Source organism: Agelaius tricolor, unplaced genomic scaffold (assembly GCF_023055355.1).
Source record: "Agelaius tricolor isolate 1412-34295 unplaced genomic scaffold, bAgeTri1.0.p SCAF_4, whole genome shotgun sequence".
NCBI classification, from domain to species: domain Eukaryota; kingdom Metazoa; phylum Chordata; class Aves; order Passeriformes; family Icteridae; genus Agelaius; species Agelaius tricolor.
The window spans coordinates 36,966,393-36,990,618 of record NW_027269264.1 but is presented as its reverse complement, the minus strand read 5'-3'; the positions used below and the strand labels follow the sequence as shown (position 1 = coordinate 36,990,618).

Here is a 24,226-nt window from a genome sequence, read left to right as displayed (position 1 = left end):
CCCAGTGTGGCAGCACAGTTCAGTGTGTTGGCTGTTAACACAAAAGGTGATGGATGCAAGAGTCATGATTGTGAGCTGTAAACCACCTTTGTAACTCCAGCAGTGCTGTGTGAGCTAGTAACTATGAGCCTGAGCTCGGGAAATTGTAGTGGTCCTGTTGCTTAAATATGTTGGCATAAGGTTCTGACATAAAATTCCTTGGCATTTGCTTGTCCAATTTTTTTTTAACTTAATCTGACTGAAGTCAAATGGTAAGGCCTGGGTACTATATTCTATCAGTTAGGGTCCTGATGATAAATGGGTAGTGTTGTTTTGAGGTAGTGATGCTTTAGTGGCTTATTCTGGTAAGTTTCTAGGCACCATGTTAAATTATCTGCAGTATGGACTTCTGTATACAGATTTCAGGAGCTGTGTGTCATCTGGACAACATGGGCTTTCCTCTCTTAAGATTTTTGAGCGGGGGTTGATGTGAGCAGGTTCATACTTACCTGGAAAGCAAACAGCTTTGGCCTGGCTCATGAATGAGCTTGCAGTTGATAGTGAAGACAGCTTTCAGCTTCTCTGCACTTTCAGGCGAGCTGCTATTAAAGGTAGAATAGGAACTATTGGGGAATTCATTTTTCATGAAGGAAGAGCGAGAGATGGAGATCTTCCCCTAAAAGGGTTGACTCTGGTCGCATAAATCCAGTGTTTCAAAACTATAAAAGAATGATCAAATAATTTCATGAAAAAGTTGAGTCTTAATATTTAAAGTTGATTTGTAAGACTTTTATGTTTGCACTTCACAATTACAAGATAGAGTACTGATCTTCAGTTTTCACCATGTTTGTACCATGGCTTGACAATTGTAATTTGTTCTATGCTCTGTGCCAACTAAAGTTTGTTTTTGGTCTCTGAATGCATAGAGGTAAACCATTGGTATCACTTAAGCCTGTATGATAGTGAAACAAACATGAGGTCATGTTTGTAGACCAGCACACTTGATCAATATAATTTTTCTTTTCTTGACTGTAATGTGAAGTTGTAAAAGCTCTCAAAGTGTACTGTACTTTTTGGTTGGTGGAGTCCCTAACAGTAAAGCTTAGTCTGTTCAGAGAATTGATCTTTGTATGCATGATGGCATATCTCAAAATACTGGCTGAGCTGTTTCTTAATAAATGAAGCCCTAAATGTTGTGGCCTTTAAACTGCTGAGAACCTAGGAGGGAGACTGCCCATGGAATTTGCTGTCTAAATGCCAGGCTGTCTTCAGCTGTCTTGGAATATGAAAGTGCAACAGTTCTTCTTTCCTAGTGGAACTTCAAGGAAACTCTCCAAAAAGTGAATAAGAATAAAGTTTAAGAAACAATTTTTTCCTAAAACCTTGCAAATTTCTTTTGGCTTGGACTTAGGACTTTGACAATGAAAGTAAGAAAGGCATGCCTTCAAGGGGGAAGGAGCCTTGTTGAATTTAAAGGGTCTTTTTTCCCTGTACCAAACTCCCTCATTATATTTGGTACCATACTTAAGTATTATCTTTTACTTACTGTGATCTGAATTTTCCATTGCATAATCTTCTGAAGACTCTTAGTGAGATGTTGAAGTAGGACCTGATAGGAATACTGCTGTCACCCTTCTGTTTGCACTATGTGTTTTTTCTTTGGAAGGAATGCGGACAGGTCCTGCAAAGATCTGGTGGAACAGAGTCTAGTGTAATCTGTAGTCTGGGAATGAATGTGTGCCTCCTTGAGCTGCCTTTTGACACATCATACAATGTAGCATTTATCCTGATGTTAAACGGCTTAAAATGAGAGGAGGAAGTGTGTGGATAAGTTGAGCATTTTATCCTTTGTTTCTTTCATTCCTTCAAGTCTGTATGCCTTGGGGGGGTGCAGCTGTCAGGTGAGTGTACTGTCTGGGCTTGGTTTTCCTGCTTTGCTGTGAGACAATTACAAGGGAGGGAAAGGTCTGCCTTTCTCTAGTAACCTCAGTTGTGGTAGGTTGTTCAGTGACTTAGAGAACATGTATAGGCTCACCAACTGGTAAGGTCCAATAGGCTCAGCAGCTGGTAAGGTCCAATAGGCTCATGTCCAATTGCCTGTTTTTCTTTACTCTTTCATCTTGTCTAGAGAAGCTGGAATCCTTTCCTTTTCTGGAGTCAGTTGGCTTTCCAAGATGGAATCAGTTGGAAGAGCTTGCTGCTGTTTGGGCAGTTGTCTTTTGGATAGAGGCAGAGGAGAATTTTATTGACTGAGTTAGTCTTAAGACCCTTAAGCTCTGAGTTTAAGAAAGGTTATAGTGCTGAATTTAATGCAGACATTTTGCTAATCCGGCACTTCGAGATTTTTCTGTCAACATCAACACATTTCATCTAGACACTTTTGTGATTGGACTGCTGGCTGTCTTAGAGGACCATTGTCTTAGTAGTGATGCTAACTACACATACTGCTGTTGTGAGGACACACATCCATCTATTGGCTGGCAGGGACTGCAGCCTCACATGTTGAATATGTGAGCGTATCTTTCAGCAGTGTGTTCCTGAATATTTCCAGAACCTTAACTAAATGAGGAGAATGGGACAGAAATCTGAGATCAGATTTCTGTTTTATGCTTAATTCTAAAAATAAGTGGTTTACAGGCAGTGCATAATGAGCTGCAATGAGGTCATTGTTCTGGAGATAAAACACCCAGCAGTGCCAGTCATCTTATGAGAGCAGTAAAGAGAAGCATATCTGCAATACAAGCTAGAGAACAATGAAGACTCAAATGGTAATATGAAAGTATAAAAAAAATTATTAAACATTAGGAAGTTTGCATTGCTTCATTCCTGATTCTTTGCCTAACTGTGGCCTTGAGCTGCTTCCCTTCTTGTACTTAGCCTTGTAAGTTAATTTAACTTTTGTAGTTAGGGGAAGTAGCTTCCACTGTGGAAGCATAGCACCTGCTAGTGAAGAAATGTGCCAAAGAACGTGGATGTAATAGTGAATCCTGACTGAAGTTAAGATGCCAGTAAAGGGGGACAGATGAGCTTGAATCAGGCAAGCAGGTAAAAGATGGAATTGCCTTTTTCCTCTTTTTTCTAATTCCTCTTTGGTTCCTCCAGGCACCTGGGAAGTTTCTCCCCTGCCTGCCACTTTATGGAAACTCTGAACCAGGAGCCTGAGCTGAGGTTTTAGGAGTATCTAAAGATTACTGTTTTTGTGAAATGCTGTTAAAGAGAAAATATATGTGTTAGTTTTGGTTTTCCGCTTGAGTCAGAATTTCTAACAGTACTGTATTTCTTAATGAGGCTATAATGTGTGTTTGAAACTACAGCATGGTAGTAGCTTGGAAGAGATTTACAGTCCTTCACATTCTTTAGCAGTTATTCATGGAGAGTCCATTGTTTCGTGTTATTCTTGTGTGACCTCCTGATATGCTAGCAGTGTAAGAGGTGAGAGGAAAGACAGTTTAATTGATAGTCTTTATATGAGGCATGGACAAATGTGGTGGAGCACCCTAAATCTTTCTGCATGCATATAGTTCTGCACCTTTGCATTTGAGAAAATAGATGAAGCAGTAGTATTAGGAGGGAGAGAATGGCTTGGGAATCTAAGTTAACAGCCAAAACATAAAGGATAATTTAGAGTGATTGCATTTCTGATTGAACAGATCTGCGATTTGCACTAGTTCCTACATGATTTTGTAAAATATGAGCAGGCATGTATTTATTTTCTATCCATTTTTTGTTGGAAGGTTACCAATTTCATTGTCTTTGGACAGCACAATGTTTACTTGTTAGAGGAGAGAATTCTGGATCCTGTGTTCCCTGGATTGGAAAGAACTGTGGAGGCAGTAGTCTTACAGAGTAGATCCCTAATTGAGGTCTGAATACCTTGGTTTATGGTACATTTGGGATTCACAAAAAGGGCTTTGAAGTGTTTGATATTGACCTTCCTGGGGAGGAGTGTGCTGCAGAAATGTTGCATAGCATTATTCCCTCCTGAGTGACTTTGATAAGTCTGGTGATTGATTTGATGCTTGAAGTCTTCACAAAACCAAATGTTAAAGCTATATTTTGCCAAATCAAGTAGATACTTAAACATTATTATTATTATTATTATTATCATCATCATCATCATCATCATCATCATCATCATCATCATCATCATCATCATCATGCAAAATATGATCTATCTTTTCAAATAGGTAAGGCAACATCCAAATGCTAGCCAGAGGAAGGTTAGTGGTTGCTGAAGTACAAATCACTCTGACATAGCTTTGAGATTCAAAGTTGTTTGCCCTCTTGTCCATAAACTACTTATTGTTATCAATAATTTTTTGAAGTTGCTATGAAAATTAAGATGAGGTGGCTAAGAAACCAAATTGTGTATCCCAGTTGCTGTGCTTTACCTGTGTTTTTACACTAAATTTCAAGTGGGCGGTGCATCACTCATGGTTTAACCCCAACTGATCACTAAATACCACACAGCTGTTGACTCACTTTACACTTTCCCACTGGGATGGAGGGGAGAATTGGAGAAAAGTAAAACACATGTTAAGGCAAGAATGGTTTAGTAATTGAAATAAAGTAAAATATAGTAATAACCACCTTTAGGTTAGCTTAAGATGATTAATTTTTTTTTTTTGTGAAATAGTTTATTAAATAACTTTTAAATTTAGTATTAAAGATGTCCAGTTAATACAGCAGTTGAACATCACTAAAAAACTGGGTTAACTCCCACAGTGATATGTAGTCACATAAGTTATACATTTCAAAGCTTTTAGCACGGCATGTTTTTCCTAGTGGAATCTCGTTAGTATGGCTTAGCAAGATTGTTTTATTTGAATTTCAAGCTATGGTTTAGTGAATTACTGCTATCTATCAGAATCAAAGAAACAAACTAAAATGAAGTGAAACTGTACTGTAGGTGATAAAGATATATCTAAAGGAGATTCTGTTTCTATATATAGATGGAACTGAAGTATTCCAGATGTCTTGTTAGATTATTCCAAATTGCTTCTCCTAGTACTTGAGAGAGCCTGAATAATTAGATTGTAGTTTAAGAAAGAAGTTGTCTTGGGCCTTCTTTGTGTGTGTGGCATGTTTGGTGACAATACGTCAACTGTTAAATGGAAAAATGGTTGGTTTCCAGACAACTTTGATTCTGTATCTCATCAATTTATTAGCCTTTTCATCCCTTGTGCTGGCTTTCAGTACTTTTAAATAAGAGCACAGATTTGAAAAATGAACATTTTATGTGTTTTAGGAACTTTGGGTTTCTAAACTGACACATTTCTAAACCGTGGAAAAGGCAGTATCTTTGCCCTTTAATAAATTTAATTTGTTCTCAGACTTTGAAATGGTAAAATTGCTTCTGTATTTTGAAGCCACTGGTCTGGAATTGTTCTAGTTGATAATCTCTGTAACTGTACACAGATTAAAGGATTATGTGTGATTTAAAATTTTTGTCATTGATGTAGACAACTTACTTTGTTTTATGAAAGATATGGGGGTTCATTATTTTGAATAAGAAGATGAAACCCTGAGAATACAGGATGAGGTATGGTGCTTACTTGAAATGAGTATGCACAAAGCTGATTTACAAGTCAATTAAAAGTGCAGCTGCCTTACAGGCGAGAGATATCGAGTAGTCCTTGATAATAGAAGGTGATTGTTCTCCCTCTTTTAAAAGCATTCCTCCTTCAGTAGTGGAAGGTGCAAAGAAAGTTGAAGTAAGACCTTAACACAGTGTGAGACATCATGGGTAGGATTGTACTTTATTTTTTATTAAATCAGATAACTTTAAGAAAATATTGTTATAAAACCCTTCTTGTTGAGAGGTTACGAACATCTTGCAGATGTTGTAGTGCTTTTGTGCTCAGTCCTACAATGTTGACATTTAAACAAAACTTGCATTAAATTACTTATGAGATTCATGGTGATACCAATCAACTGCTATAATTTAGTGTACGACTAATCCTTGTAATTTAGAGAGTTTTAAATCATACTGAACTTCTAAAGAACTGTGTGTAAATCTCTGAGGTGATATGATCTATAAATAAATCTCTAAAAGCCATACATCTTTTGCTGTTAATTTTAGATTTTCTGTATGAGGGTGAATAAACCATAGCAGCTCTAAACAGTTCATAAAGAATGCAGTTGTTGTTTAGATTTGGACTCTTTTTACATGTGGTTCCCTACACATATATACTAACGTCTGTTCTTTCAGATAAAATGTGTGATACATTCTGCTATCATTTCTTTGCCTAATAGGCCAGATGCACTACAACATCTGCAAGATGTTCGTAACCTCTCAACAAGAAGGGTTTTATAACAATATTTTCTTAAATAGGATTTTTAAAGATCTAAGTGGAGTTCTTTCTTTTTCTCAGCCATCAGTATAATTGTTTTAAATAGATGCTTATTTAACTGGAAAAGCCTGGATAAAAAAGACAGGATGAATAAGGGTAAGTCTACTTAATAAGTGTAGGTTTTACAATAGGGCTCTTTAGAATGCATGGACAGTTACTTGCTTAGCTTACACAAAGAATTAAATAGAAGGGTGGAGTATTTAAAATGATGCAGTGTCACCTGTCTGGTTACATTCTCACATGGTCTTCATGGTTTTTCCTAATTGTAGTACTACTTAAATCATCAGACTAAAAAAGAATAAAAATCTTTCTTAGGCCGGGCAGTGTTAATAATCCCTCCTGGTAATGATAGACCTGGGTAAATTGTCTGAGACTGACAAATGGCTGCTTAGAGATTATTTGAAATGCAGTGGAGGCACTTAAAATTGCAAACATGGTTCTTGAGTATTGTCCTCAACAAATCTCTGCCAAATGCAAATTGGATTGTGCATCCTTGTGCCCAGATAGTCTTACCCTTCTGATATTTTTTCTGCTAATTTTACTAGTGAGGCTGAAGGAGAAGCATCCCAGTCTCTGAATTCTGTGTTAGATGATGAGGGCAAAACTATAAAGCTATCAAATAAATGCCTTATTCTAGTTTACTTTCAAATGAGTTCAGGAAAAGGGTTTTTCATGGTAGCTATTGTTCGGTAACGGCGTGTGCTGTCTTTTCTCAGTGCTGAACGGAGAAGAAAGAGATCAAAAAGCCCTTGTCTGCACAGTCTCTTGTGGCGAGGCTGCATTATTTAAAAACTTAGGAGCGTGTTAAAGGCAAACTGAGGAAAAACCTGCACTTTTTGGATGTGCTTCTGCTGCTTGTTAAACTTAATTAAAAAATACAAGAGGATACACCTACCGGTAATTATTACTAATTTGTGCTCAAGTTCACACATGCACGTCACTGGTACATTGATCAAATAAAGCATTTCTTTTCTCCATCAGACTGTAAATTAACAATGCAATCCCTTCACATAAATAATCTTGCTTTCATCTTGCATTGATTTATGGATCAACTTCAGCTCCATTACATGCTGAGAAGCTTTTACTCCAAGCTCATTTCATCATGGGTTTCACTCTTTTGTTTTGTACCTGCTTGGCATAAATGTGTTGGGGTTCCCTTTTATATGTTATTCCTAATAAAAGTGGTGCTGAATTTGAAGCTTTATGTGACAAAATGGGTTATTTAATATTTCAATGGTCTAAATAAAGAATAATACATTGAAATTTTTTTTTATTTATTATGTATGAAGATTATGTCCCCCATTTTTATGAGGTACTTGTGAATTGCTGTGGCTGGAATGCCTGGTTATACTTAACATTGTTTACTAGTTCTTAACACAATTCTTACTAGAAAGCTGCATTTGAAATGTGTTTTCCATTAATCAGAGGAGTAAGTTAATGAGTAGGAGTAAGTTAATGAGTAGGAATTTTGCGACTTGCTGAGAAGGTCCCTCAAATGCTGCATTATGGTCAAGAAGCTCTTGCTGTGCTTGAAAAAATGGTTTTTCAGAGTGGTTTGTTATGGGGAGCTGGCCAGTGGAACCAGGAATGTTTCAGCTTGCATTTTGATTTTTAATTTTGCTGTAACTGAGGGAAAAGTGAGACCTAATTGAGCATGGATGGAGCAGATAGACTTGAATAAACAATTAGTTTTCTGAGGCTTCCAGCGTGATAGAATAAATGAAACCTTTATAGGTAGTCTAGGAGCTCATTGGTGAATGTGAATGGAAATAGATTTTATAAAGAACTAAACTGCTCTTGCTTCATTAGTATTCATGGTATAACAAAAAAACCCACAACACACCACCTCTTTCCAGAGAGTATATATTTTCCTCTGGATTATTTTTTTCCATGAGACAAATGATGATGGTGCCAACAGTTGATGAAGATGAATAGGCTTATTTCTTATGTATTTAATTTTTTTTTCAATTGCAGGTGACTTTGAAGGCTAGTTTTACTAAATTTCCATCCTGCTAGTTAAAGAGCCAGGAAAAAGTCTTTCTTAAAAGTCTCTGTAAGAACCAAAGCATTAGAGAGGTTTGAAAAAAGTGTGAATATGGATGCCTTCACATGCACAAAGTTTTAATACTTATTTCCATGAATTTGTCATGGATTTCTTGACCTGTAAAAAGTATTATTAAAATAATTAAGGGTGAAAATGCTGCCTGTAGTGTCTAAAATATCAAAGTTCTTTTCAGTTTGCTGTGTAGCTAATTCCTGCTTTCATTGAAAAATTAAGGAAATACTTAGTGTGGCTAGCTTAATATCTTTATCTAGAGCATAGTGCAGAGCTAATGCTACTAATGGCTCTGCATATGATAATGAGAAAATGAATACAACTACAGAAAACCGAGGAACAAAAAGCTGCCAAAGAGGTGGCTTTATCCAAGGGAAGGTAAGAAAATAGTACCTTGTCATAGTATTAATAACTTTTGTTTAAACTTGGTGGTTCCTACTGTTTAACTGAAAACTTTGTTCTCTTCTCTCTGATTTCTTAAAGTAGAAAAACCAGTGAAAACAAAACAGCCCTCTGAAGTGTTTGCTTAATGTTAGGAAGATGTGATTTTTGCAACTGGCTGTTCCCTGCCCTGCCAAGCAGTTTCTGTGGGGGATGCAGTGGGGGTCAGCGGCTGCTGCTCCTCAGTGTCCGTGGGCCGCTGGAATGATCAGGACTGTTGTGTTGATGCCTGCTTCATAAACCTGCAGTGCCTTGTGTCTGAAATGGTGGGGGGGAGGGTGTGTGTGTGTATGTGGTTTTTCTTCTGCTGCAGGTTTCCAGCTCTTGTCCCTTTGCCCCAGCAAAGGTGTTTTCCCAGGCTGCAAGAGCCACCAGGTTTGTGGTTGGGTTGTGTCCTTGATTTCCCCCCAGATGGAACCAGGAGTGCTTCTGCCAGCTTTTTCTTGCTGAGTCCTGGCTACTCTCTGAGTCTTTTACAACAGGCAGATGTGGCAGCAGTGACGGCAAATTTCAACACCACAAAATGCTTTTTCCTGACAAGATGGCCATCAGGACAGGGGCAGGAAGGGAGTATCCTTCCTGCTGCATAGCAGTGGTACGCTCTGCTGCACATCTGGGCAGCTAAGGGTAGATCTGCTTTTTTTATCTTTGTCAGATCCCTTTTAAAATCTGTGGAAACAAAGGTAAAATATGAGCATGTTTCTGATGCCCAGGCAATGCTTAGAGGAGCTGTACCACTGCAAAAAGTGGGATTTTCTTTTTCCAGATGGTACCTTTGCAGCAGAGCTGAGTGGGTTTGGCAGACCCCTGGGACACTGCTCTCTGTTTTCATGCTTTTTTTGTTAACTTTTCAAACAGACTTCCTCACAGAATCTGCTGTGTTGGATCTGGTCCCTCTGTGTCCTTCCGAGTAGGACTGACTTGTTGATCTGCTGCAGCCTTATCCTGGCTAGCATTCTGTTTGTGATGCTTTGACTGCACTTTTTTTAGAGTGCTGACAGTTTTTCCTAGTTTGGAAATATGTTTTTTTGTAAGAAGCAAAAGGCCTTAGCACATCATGTGCATTCCTGAGAAAATACCTGTGTGGCTGTCAGAATGAAATAAAAAAGACTTGACATTACCTGTAAGTAAAGTGCCCTATATGATCCCTTTTAACTATGGGTTGAATTACATTTTTTTAGAACTGTGTTCTGGTTTCCGCTTCTGTTTTTAGGGCCTTATATGAGGTCTGCCAAACCTATTATTTCTTAATCTTTTGGTGTTTGTTAAAGCTGGGTGTGTATTCAAGGAGACTGAGGGCAGGCTGAATTATTGGAGGCAGTGCCTTCAATACAAATACTGTTGCTTCCTTTGTTTCCTGGAAAGGGAGCAGTCTATCTCTGAGTCTGTGTGTACAGATGCAGCACACAGGAGGCTTTCAAGAACTGAAGGACTCTGTCATATTGTAACAAAACTGTTCCATCTTAACAAGGGTAAAGTAATAATTGGCTCAGACAGCAGTGTGCATGCATATTTATAGGCCACTTTTTGGCCTTGTAGAATACTGTAAAGGCTGTGCTTCATTTTCTGTGCAATCATGTGTAAATAGGTTTCTGAAAAAGGATTGGATGCAACCTGATTATTTTTTAACATAGCTATAGCTGATACTTCAAATTTGTCTTGAGTTGTATTTATTTGCTTTTAATTGACTCGACATCAGATTTGTTTTCAAGAAAAATACAATTGTTTTAAATAGAGATTTGCATTTCTAGAATGAGTGGGAAATGGGTAGCAAGATAATGTGGTTATGTCTCTGTTGATCCTTAGCAGAATTCTTAAAATGTTTCTTTACTACTTAAGATATAATAGGTAAGATGATATAGGAAGACATCATGACTTTTTTTGCTGCTGCTCTTTATGCAACATCATGTGTTCAACATAATGAACTGGACAATTTTGAATAGTGATCTTAGTTTTAAGGACTGTGTTTCTGCATATATGTGGGATGTAAAATCAATAAATACAATGGTTAGAAGTGATGCTTTGTGAATTGCCTACTGTGGGTTTCTTTTTACCTTAGTAAGGACATGTTTGCAGTGCCAGTTGCAGGTTGCATTCATGTGTAAATCAAATGTTGCTGTAATGATGAGCAAATTTCCCTGTAAACAAGACCTTTTCTGTCTATAATCCTTTTAAATCCACAGTGAGCCTAGGATCTTACTTTCTGTCCCTGCCATAGCTGACAGACTGGTGTCACTGTCCTAACAAGGAAACTGGAGGTCTTAGGGGGGAAGTGAAATAATCCAAGGCTTGAAGTCTAGACTAGAATGACAGATGCCACTAGGCTGTAGAAGTAGTAAGTTTTTTCAGCCCAAGCTGAACAAGACCTTTCCCTTGGAGAGGCAATGCTGAATTTAAGATATGTGGGATACATAGTGATCTTTCTTCTTGATCTGTGGTGGTGGAAAAAATACCTGTTTGGTTTTGAGGAATTGTGGTGGGAAACAGGACAAGGACTGAGATCTTACCTTGTCCATTGAAATTCTTGTGGCCTGTTGAATCTTCCTTTGTATCCATTCTTAACCTTCATTATCCCTGGCTTCTTGGAAGTGGTGCTAGTTTTTGGAGAAGTTTCCTTTTATCCTTGTCCGGTAAGTCGTTATTTGTCATTCTTTGTTCTGCAGAGGTTGCTCTGAGAGCTGTAAATATTCAGAATAGTTGCATAGTTCTGCAAACCCTACTTGAAAATAAGGTGGATTAATATCGCTTGTAGGTAAAGGGAATGTGGAGTATTTCAACCATCAGCTGATTTAAAGGGAACAGTGTAGTTCAGTTGATGTATTTGATACAGGTTTGTGGAGATTCATAGGCAGCCCTAGATTGGTCAGATTGCACCCCCAAGCAGAATTATTCAAAAGCTGATGCTGTTGTGACTAAAAGCAGTGGATTCCTGTGTACTGCAGAGATGAGTTACTGCAGGACGTCCATGGAAATTTGGTTGCACCTCTGCTTGTAATGGTACTGTAAAAGAGACTTCTCTGGTATCTATACTACACCATTGTGGCATTTCCTCTTCAAGTCTAACATGGTTCTACTGAGTTCTTGTCAAGCATCTGGAGTAACTAAACTGCACTATGCTCTTAATTGATAAAAGTGTATTTTTAAATGAATCCTAAGATGCTTTTGGAAAGTATGATCCTATCTGTTAATAAGATTATATTCAGTGTTGCTCTCTGTGTCAGTGCAGCTAATCAAAACTCATGTATCTGTGCCAAATGTAATTAGACTTAGAGAGAGTATTTAAATGATAAGAACATACCTCTCCCCTATGCCCAGCTGAAGTAAGTTTGTATAGCTTGCATCAAAAAAAAACAGTGCCTTGCTGTGCTATTGAGTTCCAGCAACTATGCTTAAAGTGCTTGCAAAGAAGCAAGACAGAGAGGCAGCATGCTGAGAGGAACCCAGTGTAAATAACATGAAGAAACAGACTGATTTATATCAAAGCAGACTGCTAGGAGCATAAAGGGTTAATCACTGTTGAACTTGTGGTGGGTCCTAGCATGCTTGCTTCTGGCATAGCTTATGTTTGAAGATGCAAGAGACAGAAGGGATTTGTAAGGTTTGTGAAGCCATGCTCCTGTTAAGCATTTAACTTTACAATGAGGGTTTTTAGTGAATGACTGAATCTCTCTCTTCAACATCAGGGAAACTTCTTTGCGTTTATCTGTGTAGGACTGGAGCCTGATGCTTTCTCACTTCTTTAAACATCTGTGATTTGGCATATTTTTTGATTATGTACTTACTGAAGTAATTTTCTTTAGGGACTTTGGGTTATTAATAAAGGAAAAACCCTAACCAGTAAAACTACATTGGTTATTTTCTGCTCTTGATATACTGCATGTGAGAGTGCATGTTGTTTTTTGGATTGGTGGTTGTCTGGGGGAGATATAAAATGGGTGACAGTGCACCGGCCTTCTATGAAAACTTTAGGACTGAATATGCATATAGGGCATGACCTGAGGTAGGAAGAAGTTGTGCTGCATTCGGGAGGAAGAAATGGAATTGCATAATAGAACATCTTTATTCATGTTTTTAAGACTGAATATTTGACCAGTATTTTCCAGTTTCTGTAGGAAGTAGAAATACTGCCTGTGAGCAATTGAGGGAGGTTGGGAGTGGAGTAGTTTGGACTGTGAAACTGTAGTGGGTGTTGAAAAAAAAAGTGGAGCTGATCAGACAAGTTCAGTTCTCGTTTTGATTTAATTTTTATTGGGAAAAGACACTCCATTTTGCAACGCATTTCAGCAACCCAGAACAGCTTATTTTCCTTATCCTGGTTTTTCAGTGTGATTGTATTCTCTTAGCTTCATTTACCTGGTACCATGAATTTTCTGAACTGCATGTTCTTTCTGACTGCCTCACTCCTCATTATGTACTCGGCTCAAATTGTGCTCCTGAACACTGATGCAAGGTCTTATTTTGAATCAGTTGTCATGTCCTTAATTTTCATAAGGACATGTGGGCTGATGTACTTGATGTGACTATTTGATGATATAATTATAAAGCAGAGAATTCATTCTAGCTTTAGAATAAATACATGATGGTAGATAGGTGGATTTAATGCTACTGAGGTTTTAAAAAATATTAGTATAATCCTTTCTGAGTAGGTGAGCTGTTAAAAGCCCATAGTACGGTATGGGAATAATTTTCTTCAGAGGTCTGTATCTGATTCTATTCACAAAGAAAATTAATAGCTTGAAAATACAGAAAAAAATTTTTTGAGAACAAATTGATTCCTGTATAACTGGAGGAGACTTTCACTCAAAATTCCATCCCTGTTTCTACAGGATCTCTAAATCTATGTGTAAAAGTCTATGGTAAGGATATTTTGATATCCTCTTCTATGTAGTTTTTAAACCATTCTCCTATAATAATACTCTGTTCCTTTTTAAGGTTCACAGATGTGAGGGGAACAAGTAGGGTTTTGTGAAAGCTGTTAACTCCTAAATTTTATAGTGCTTTTGTAGAAATTCATCATATCTATGACATAAGCAGGCATAAGCAGATTTTTTTATCAAATGTATGGAAAAATGTGTTGGAAGAGGTAAATATTGACGAACAGTACGTTTGTCATAGGTTGTTATTTGCTGTGTGTTTTCTGTCTTCAAAATGCCTTTATTAAGAAGGTATTATTTAATGTTGGGGGAGGGAGGCTTTTAAATAAGTTAACTGTCCATGCACTGTGAATATTAACAGCAGAGACTGGTGGCAAGATGTGCACTGATTAAAAATCCCTCTCTAAGCAGCCTGAATAAACTCTAAGGCTAACTTAAGGACCCTTGTACTTTAAATACAGGGAACTCAAATACATTTGTTTTCACAGTTTTCATTTTTCACTGTTCCCCTCTTTTTAGCTTAAAAAACCTGTTTTCTGTTATCCCAGTGCTCCTGAGGTCACTAACATTTATTTTCAAAGGGTTTCAAAGGTTGTTGAGAGAACGGTATGGCTGCAGCCTGAGTGCAATAATAAGACAGTGGGCAGAGCATGAGATAGCCAGATACTCAAGATGTAACATGAATGTGTGTCTGTTGGAAGCTTCCTGTAAGGATATAGCTATTGTATTCCCTGCAACTTGCAAATTTGACTGATAAAAAAGGGAAACCAGTCTTACCTTGATTATCCTGTTTTGTTTGCATGCCCTGCAACACCAGCTCATGACCATATAGCTAGTAAGTATGAAGTAAATAGCAACACAGTGATGATTGTGGATGAGCAAAAGTGTGTGCTAAGCAGAAGCAGCTTAATTAAAATTATTTAAAATCTCTCTGGTAGAATTTCAGCTGTCTTCTTAGATAGTTGCTTTAATGTTGTCCTGTGGACAGCAGTGTCTAATCTTATAATCTGATGAAATGCACAGCCTGAACTTACGTGGTGTTCAGGTTTCCAGGAGGTCTTTCAAATAAGTATTAACAAGTTGGAATAGGTCTTGCCATTAACTAATACTTATTTGTTTGAATTTGGTGTAATCTTCTTACTGAATGATTGTAGAGTCTTTTTGACTGAGTTAACCACTTTGTAGGATTTGAATATGTAACATCAGAACCACTTTTGTGTTCCAAGGAAGTAGGATCTAATATTTTCTGTTGCTTTCCTTGGATGCTTGGATTTACTCGAATGCTTGGCCTGTTGGGAAGGGAAGGCAGTTCTGTTGAGGACAGAAAGCCTCATCTGCTATAAATGCTTTCCTTGAAATGAGGTCTGAATGGGGGCTATAAACCCCTCTAGTTCTGGTACGTGTTTCTGTCTAGGGGCTGGCACAGAAAGTGAGCTTGCAAGCCTGGATACTTTCTGCAGTCCATTTTCTCTCATATTTCCCAGGCATCCAGAGTTGTTATGTCAAGGCTGTTAAGGGGTATATCCTTGTCTACTCTTGTTGGTTTACTGCATTATCAGTTAGAATGTACAGACTCCTGGCAAGTACACATTTTACATGCTCTTAGATTATTTTTGGCCTTTGGAAGCAAAAGTGAGTCTTTGGATAGCTTCCAGAAATGCTTTGTTGATATATGTGTAATTGTTTCTGTGAAGCAAGAGTTTGCCATCAATATGAAAATACTAAATCCTGTACTTCCATGTTGTTTCTTTGTAGTCTTATACCTTAAAAATGTCTTTTGGTGTAATAAAGTCACTCTGCACGAAGAGGGTATCTTTGTGAGAGAATGCTGGCAGGGCATTGCTATTTAAGACTATGAGCTACTGGGGACTAAGTATGTCTTAGCTCTCAAACATCATACTTTCCTGAAGCTGGGATAGCCTCTTAATTATGAGTTGAAGATCTAGATGGTTCTGTGCTGGTCTTTACTGTAGCACTGTCTTAAAGTTTCTTCTGAAACCCAGAAAGCTGTGAAAAGGGAGCACAGCTTAATTGGAAATAATGACTTTAGATCAGACTGCATGTTGTGGAATGCACAAGTCTGTTCTTTGTGGGAGTGACTTGAACAATCATAAAGTTTGACTATCTTGCTATCTTGTTAAAAGGGGAAAAGATGAGAGAATGGAAGATGCAAAATTCTGTTATGTTGGCTTAAGTGCTAATGTGTAGGGAGCTTAGTGCAAGTGAATTGATTTTTTTTTTTCCTTCTGTGGTTTAAAAGCTTGATGAACCTTAGTTCAGGAAAAAAAAGAGATTTAAAATGTGGTTAGTTACTTTGAGGTGTGAACCTGTTTCAAGAAAGAGCATGAATTTTTTCTGGTAACTCACCTAAAGCCTTGATGGGATCATGTCATTTTCACATGCTTGGACTCATTTGAAGTCTAGAATGAAACAATCTCTGGGATCCATCAGTCAGTAAGCAGCTTGAGTATATGCTTTTAGACTTCAATGAAAGACTCTCAAAATGGTGGTTTTTTTAGAAGTTAGCTGTTGTCAGTTGCTTCCTTCTTAAAAGAGTAATTTGTATTTAATTTTTAAATTAATCTTGTGAGGTATCTTAGAAGTTGTAAATACAAATATTTGTGACATGGCTGTGTTTGTGGAAGATGAATAGTAACAATGGTCAAGTAAATATTTTTGTGACCTCAAAACCACTTAGGAAATAGCTAAAGGCATGTGCTGTGAGTTAATCAAATACTTCAGTATCTGTTGTGAACATTAATGAGTCTTAATATACTGAAGAAGCAGATTAAGAAATCAGTTGCATTTCTTGAGGAGTGTATGTACGCTTCCAATGAGCTGCAGATTTGATTAAAGAAACCTTTAAAACAAACCCCAAAACAATAACTAACCTGAAATATGAAGTACATAGGAAACTAAATAAGGGATTCAAAGTGCTTTGTAGGGAAGACAGTACATTGCTGTGGGATTAACTGTAAGCAAAATGGGTTTTGCTGTGCAGCTTCGTCAGTGTTTCTTGTGACCTTGACTCATTCCTTTCAGTGGACAAAAAGGATGAAAGAGTCAAGTATGCAGGTGATGCATAGATTTTCTGGCTGATAAGTCTCAGTACCTGAACTGTAAAAATATAACACTTAGACATGCTTGGCTTCCTAAAAAATCGTAGTGAGAATTAAGGTTTAAATGTTACAGAAGAAAAAATGGTGTGGTTTTTCAAAATGATAACACCATGCCACTGCAGCACTTACAGAAGCATGGTTGTAAAACTTTTTCTACTTGCAAACCCTTTTTTTTTCATACTTTCTTGGTATTTGCTCACATGCATTTTGTGTTGTTTTAGTGGATTTAATAAAATAGTGAGACATTAGACATATTGTCAAGACCAGGCTGCTAAAATGTTTTGTGGCTATGATGACAGGAACCGAGTCTGAAGAATGAGGATCTATATTTCCGTTTAACTTCAAAGTCAGTGTAAATGAATGTGCCTTTTATAAACAGGATAATTAATTTTTTTTTTTCACTGGAGTTGATAAATCTGTTATTGTTTCCCTGGACAGGGCAGTGGTTTACAGTTTGTTGGTTGTGCAGTGCCATCTAGTGACTGCTGACATGGACGTGGGGAAAACTTGTCAAAGAAAAACGTTTAAAGGCCAGTTGGTGTCTGGAGTAGGTTTCCAGATCAGGTTTACAACTGTGGAAATGCTGCTTTATGGAAGGCTGAGTAAGTTGAAGTATGATCCCTTTTGTCTTGAGAAGGGACCTCTGTGCACAATGCTCTTCGTGTGAGAGTGGTTGGAGGTGGAGTTAACTGTTCAAAAGGAGGATGGCTTTCTTACATAGCCATACACAAATCTGGTGCTTGAAAAATTGTTCTTTTCTGTTAGCAAATTAGTTACCTTAAGATCTTTGGGATCTTTTTTTCCTAAATGGTGTCATAATCTTTAGTTGAAGGTAACTTACATTTTTCTTTCAATGAAGATAAACATTTAAACAGTATAGGTATGTATTTTTTTTCTGTTTCTTTGCAGCTTGATCACATATTGTCACCTCCACCTATGCCTTTCCGAAAATCCAGCAGTCCTGAAGTGTCTTCTGGCCTTGGAAAGTCTCCTAAATTTAAGAGGCAATTGAGTGAAGATGGGAGACAGCTCAGGAGAGGAAGCCTTGGAGGAGCTCTGACTGGTGAGTTTGGGGTATGTGTAGTGTCACCTGGGTTGGCACAAGGAGCTGATGGCACCCTGACGCTTGGTGTTTGCCTTGTGGCTGAACTCTTTGGTGGGGTGTGAGCTCCACCTGGAGTTTCCATAAGTCTCTTCCACGTGGCTTCCCTGACTGTTAGTGAGGTGAGTCATGTTTGAGGTTCTGCCTCTAGGGGCTGTTGATAGGTGGCCAAGCACAGCCTGAAAATCAACCCTATCTTGAGATTTGCATGTCTGTGGCATTTGTCTCACTGACTCTCGTGCATCCATCCATGGGATCACCTACATCTTGTTTCCTCTAGGAGCTGAAGTGCATGGATGGTGCCTTTTGACTTGATTTCATTAAAGAAAATACAATTTGGTATCATTTATGTGGTGGAATACTCACAGGGGAGGAACAGCATTACCAACTAGCCACAAGCTGTGGACTGCAGCTTCTCCTCTGTGGAGCCATGAAGAGGTAGCAGGATGCTTGAAGAGGGCTTAGGCCCTCCCTGCCCTGGTAGCATCTTCTAGATACTAGGTGCTGGTATTGTGACTGTGACTGGTACCTCTGTGGCAGTGATGGTCACTGAAGAGTGATTTGTTTTGATTATGGAGCAAATTTAATAGAAAAAAATAGGGACTTCGTGTATTAAAAAAAAAAAATTCATGGAATTTGAATCAAATATGTTTCTAAAGTGCATAATGGGTAATAGAGGAATTTGTTGTACTTGGTGAGAGGAACAATAGTTTTCAGTAAATTTACTGGAAGATAGAAATTTCACAGAATAACAGAACATGCTGAGTTGGAAGAGACCCACAAGGATCATAAAGTCCAACTCCTGGCCCTGCACAGCACCATCGCCAGGAGTCACACCATGTGCCTGAGTCCATCGTCCAAACACATCTTGAACTGCATCAAGATTGGTGCTGTGATTACTTCTCTGAGGAGCCTGTTCCAGTGCCTGACCTCTCCTGGGTGAAAAACCTTTTCCTGATACCCAACCTAAACCTCCCCTGTTTTGGCTTCAGGCCATTCCCTCAGGTCCTGTCGCTGCTCACCAGAGATGAGAGATCAGTGCCTGCCTCTTCTCTTCCCTTCATGAGGAAGTTGTTTTATCTGTACAAGTGATGTTGATTGATATTAGAATCAAGTACTTCAAATTTGGGTTTGAAGAAGTTGATATGGTGTTACTTGAGATAGTAAACACCATTTCTGTCTCTAAATTCTGTGAATTGTTCAGAGTTGTTATCACTTGGGGATGAAAGATGGTTCCACAAGGGATAGAGCTGACTCTTCTGCAGTACGTGTCTGAAAAGTCTTGTATTTGTGGGGTTCCCAAACGAAGGGAGGAATGATGAATCTGACTCCATGTTCTTAGAAGGCTAATTTATTATTTTAAGATACTGTATTATATTAAGAGTACTATACTAAACTATACTAAAGAATACAGAAAGGATAGAGACAGAAGGCTAGAAAGATACCACTGAAAACTTGTGACTCCTTCCAGAGTCCTGACACAGATTAACTGTGATTGGTCATTAAGTCAAAACAATTCCAATTCATCTGGAACCAATGAAACAACCACCTGTTGGATAAACAATCTCCAAACACATTCCAAAGCAGCAAAACACAGGAGAAACAAATCAGATAATTATTGTTTTCCTTTTTCTCTGAGGCTTCTCAGCTTCCCAGGAGAGAAATCCTGGGCAAGAGGATTTTTTCAGAAAATGATGGTGACAGAAAAGTACTACTGGAGTACTTGCTTTTCTCACTTCTCTCCTACCCCTTTCCCTGGAAGAAGCTCCAAGAAGTAGTAGCAATTCCTCTCTTTGCATTCACCACCTTGAAATCACCTACATGGCTTCTGGTAAATGACAAATGATTTTGTCTTAAGGAACCTAAAGAATTAAAAAATTTAAGCTGTCTCACACTTTATGTGAAGAAAAAAACATATGCTACTACAGGAATTTCTTGTATCATATAATCAGATAATTGTTGCTCTGATTTTTAGTGTCACTAGTGTAAGATCTGTCATTTCCCTTGCAACTTCATTTTTATCACGAGTTGTTATGAAGCTTTCAGAAACAGTGTAAAAGTATTTGTTATCCATATGGGCTTCCATGAAAAGTAAGTGACCAGCAGAAGAGAAGTGTCAATTTTGGTAGCCATTTCAGTAAACTCTCTGGCAGCTCTGGAGTGTTACAGCTTTGAAAACTTGGAGTGTAAACCAAACTACTGTTTTAGTGAGACTAGAAACTGCCAGCACAGTTATTTTTTTTAGCAGGAGCTGGTGTGGTTCTTTAATTTTGTTTTTGTCTAACTTTAAAGTGGAATGGTGGTCTTTAAAAACTGATCTTTGCCATATAAGCCGCGCAGATAAAGAGGAAGAAGACAATCTAATAAAAAACAAACCTAGCAATTGTGCTTGGCTGCCATAGTCTCTAATCTTTATCTCTGTGCTTGAATTATTGCTTGAGGCCTTTATAAAGGGAAATGGATATGCTTTTTGTCTGCATGCAATCTGTTGTGCAGGGTTTCATGTCAGGATTTAGGAATATAGTGTGCAATGATGTTAAACTGCTTTATTACCAATGCACTTTAAATGAACCTGAATACCCTAGGGCTTTGGTATCTTAAAATAATTTTAATATCTTAACAGCTTTCATGATACTGATTAAATTAATCAAACTCATTCTGATGACAGAAAGTTCTTTATATTCTTTAGGGATTTTTTAAAAACTGTTTTAAAGAAACAACTGCAGATAGAGAACTAATTCCTAGAATTGTTTCAAATGTTCAGTAATCTGAAGTTAGTACAGTGTTGCTTTCATCATGTATTTACATCCCTTTTTAAACATATTGAAGTTTTGGGGTTTTTTAAAGATTTCTTTAATGCTTAAGAGTGGTTTGCCACTGTGGTTTGAAACTACAAGAGTCATAGTATCATTAAAAAAAAAAAGTGGTGCACAATAAATCCTTCTTTTAAATTGGTGAGCTGACATGTGCTCGGTAAGGGATAACTTCTATGCTCACACATTCCCTTCCAAATTTCTATTTAAGTCTTAATGTTTTTGAAAAAATATTCCTGGTTGATAAAGGGGGAAAAATATTTGGAGGCCTGTCATTTGAGAAAGTGCTTGATATTTAACATCACTATTACTGGTTCCTGTATTCCTTTATTCTTTCTTCTCTTTTGTTACTTTTAATACAAATTTAAGTGCTAGCTTAACAGTGGATATCAGTTCATTGGAAAATAATTTGGAAAAATATCTTTGAAACTATTTTCAGTTCTATCTCTGCCTCTGTTGTTACAAGATTTGCAATTCCTAAAATACAGTAGGTGGGAGTAAGTGAAGCAAGAGACAAAACTCCGGGCTTGCAAATTTGCAGAATATTCTTACACTGATGTGTGTTGCTCATTGCAGGTGTTAGAAAGGTGAATTGCACTTTGTATTTTACTCTCCCTTTCTTATGGCTGTTAAAAACAGTATTATTGAGTCATAGAGCAAAAGCAGTATTAACAATGAAAACAAACAAAACAAAATTTATTAGTTCATATAAAACAAAATAGTTCAATTCCTGTAGGGCTGAATACTAATAGAGGTAAATATATAGGGATTTTACCTCTGGGAATAGATCCCAAATAAATGAGTTTATGGAGCTTTGCAGGAGGGAATAATGTTATGAGCGACATATGAGAAGAAATAAAATCTATATTGTTGCAGTATATTGAATGAGACTTGCAAAACCCAAAAGATTACAGTTACTGGGAAGCTACTATACTGAACTGGCTGAAGTAAATTACAAAACTCTTTATATACAAGAAAACAAAACTCTTTGAATACAAGAAAAATTGAGAATGATGTACTGGGTCATCAGTACATCATAATGTGCTGATCATGACGATCAGGGAGAAGAGGACTGGAAACCTGCAGAGGTAGAATAGAAACTGAAATTATTGTTGACACAGCTTCAGGGAAACTAGAGCCGAAATTGTTTCCCTGAGTTGCACAGTTTTAAGTAATCCAGGAACCACATGTTTTCAGTGACAAGCAAAGCATACTTTTCAAAGAAAAAGAAAAATTAAATCAGTGTTTTTGAGAATAAATCTATTATTGCATTCTGTAGAAAATTGCTACGCAGCCACTAATTAATGTTTGTTCAATAAAAGAAATATACAGTGATTCCTGCAGACACCATACTACTATATTTTGGAACAACCTCTTCAATATAATTGTTGCAACAGTATTGCTTTCCTTAATCTTCATTGCCAAGGAGGAACACTTCTGGAAAAACAGAGAGGAAGCTTGGAATCAAAATAGTATGTTGCCTGCTATTAGTCTAGCAAATCTCCCTTAGTAGTTCCTGTTGTGAAGTGCTAACGGTTTTGTTTAATAGAAAGACAAGATGAAAAATAGCATTTCATAACTGTGGTTATTAAACATAAGAATTCATGAGATAAAACAAACTCAGAGTAAAATAACTCGAATGTAATTTATGACCAATTCGTCTTTTAATTTGAAAGGTTATATTTCCAACAGGTTATAAAGTTTTGGATAACATCGTCACTTTACACTATAATCAATATTTGCCTTTTTCTCTTCTGCTGTGTCCTAATTTCTCTCCTACTCCAGATTCCCCGTTCACTGCATGAACCCATGCCCATAACAGTGCTTGCCACACTCTTTGTCTGGGAAGTAAACTGGATCTTTTTAAGTTTTGCTTGTGCCACAGAAAGTGTTAAACACAATCCTTGCACAGGTTGTTGAACTGCAGGATAAGCCCTGTCACAAAGCTGAGCTGCAGCTGCTTGTTTCACAGCCCTAGGTCAGATAGAGGGAAAAGAGGATTGTCTCAGAGGGATACTGGTGCCCTCTGGGTGCAAGGTCATTGGCAGTGTGCTAGATGGGGAAAGGATGTGATTGAGAGAAAAGTATGGTAGATGGGATCAGCTCTGTTATTCTGGGGACAATAGACATTTGTTTAATACACGTGTATTTAAATGCCTCTTGCTGTAGCCTTAGGTTGCCTTCTTAAGCATTTCTAATGGTACACAGACTGGGACTTTAAAACTTGTTTTGAATCAGGAGAAAAAATGTTTAATTAAAAAGCTGCTTTTCTGTAGTGGCTGGTTGTCTTGATCTCCACAAACTTCAAAGGGCTGTCTATAGTCAGAGGGTTTTTCAGTTACATTGTCCACAGATTTTAGTTTGCTGTGTTCAGAGATGCTTAAAAAGAATCCAGAGCAGAAGGTGATGTGAAAGGATGGGAAATTAAATGAGCTTTTACCGTGGAGAGGGTTAACCTAGCAAATCACTTGGACTGGCAAAACAAACTGCCCTGACTTTCATGCCCTGCTGCTGCTCCTCACTTTGCCCCGAGATGGGCAGCGCAGTCCTGGGTTCTCAGGTACTGTGCAGCATTTGGAGATTGCTATCTCCCTTTCTACTTCTGAAAGATGCAAGAACATATTTCTGGGAAGAGATCATATTTTGGAGAGTACTGAAGCTAACTCAGTTGTTTTATACCATACTGATAAGCTCTACTGTTATATATAAAGAAAAAATACATTTTAGCTACCTGTAGTTTGAAGTTTTTATCTCACTTACTGTTATCTCATCAAGAACTTGGAAAAGACGTCCTGGTGGTCTAATTGTGTCTTAACTGTGGTAGGGCTGTTATCTACTAGGTGTATATTGATCTTACTCAAGCACAGGTAACATAATACATACTAATTTAATTTTATAGAATCTTTAATCCGAGGATCCTAAAGCACTCTACATTAGGAAAATTACTTCATGTTCTTCTGATCATGTATTGTCTACAGATTATGAAGAGCTAAAACAAAAAAAACCCCATGTGATTTATGTATTTTTTCTTTAATGTTCTTGCTTTGATCAACTTTCCACCTCTGAGTCATCAGTCATCCAAATGTGCTCAGCAATTTTTGTTATTCCTGTATAATTAATCTATGGTTGATTTGAAATGAACTTGGGAATTCTCAGTCTGTTTTTTGCTTCAGAGATTCATCACTCTGCTAACACTAATTAGCAGAAAGATCAACAGCATTATGGACCATGAAAATCAAGCTGTTCTCTTATCCATAGGTTGGCATATGCTGGCAGGACTTGGAAGAGGAGGTTTTCCCCATTCATACAGAGGAGCAATTGGCAGTAGCAGAATTTTCACACACATTGGGCTGTATAAATTATCATTAATGTTGTTGAAAATGGAGATTAGCTCATGAAGTCTCTAGTGTCAACTAGACTAGTTGACACTGTGTACCAATAGTGTCAACTATTTGGTACAAGTTGGTGAATGGGGAAAACTGAACTTGT

General features: G+C 37.6%; 1 protein-coding gene across 4 annotated transcripts in view; it reads left to right on the top strand.

The window, feature by feature from the left end:
- MAST4 (microtubule associated serine/threonine kinase family member 4) overlaps nt 1-24,226 on the top strand; it is a 278,365-nt gene that overhangs the window by 45,135 nt on the left and 209,004 nt on the right. For all 4 annotated transcript variants that reach the window (XM_071425284.1, XM_071425286.1, XM_071425285.1 and 1 more), the window contains exon 2: nt 17,732-17,885. In XM_071425284.1, coding sequence (XP_071281385.1) covers nt 17,732-17,885 — 154 coding nt within the window. The remainder of the gene's footprint in view (nt 1-17,731; nt 17,886-24,226) is intronic.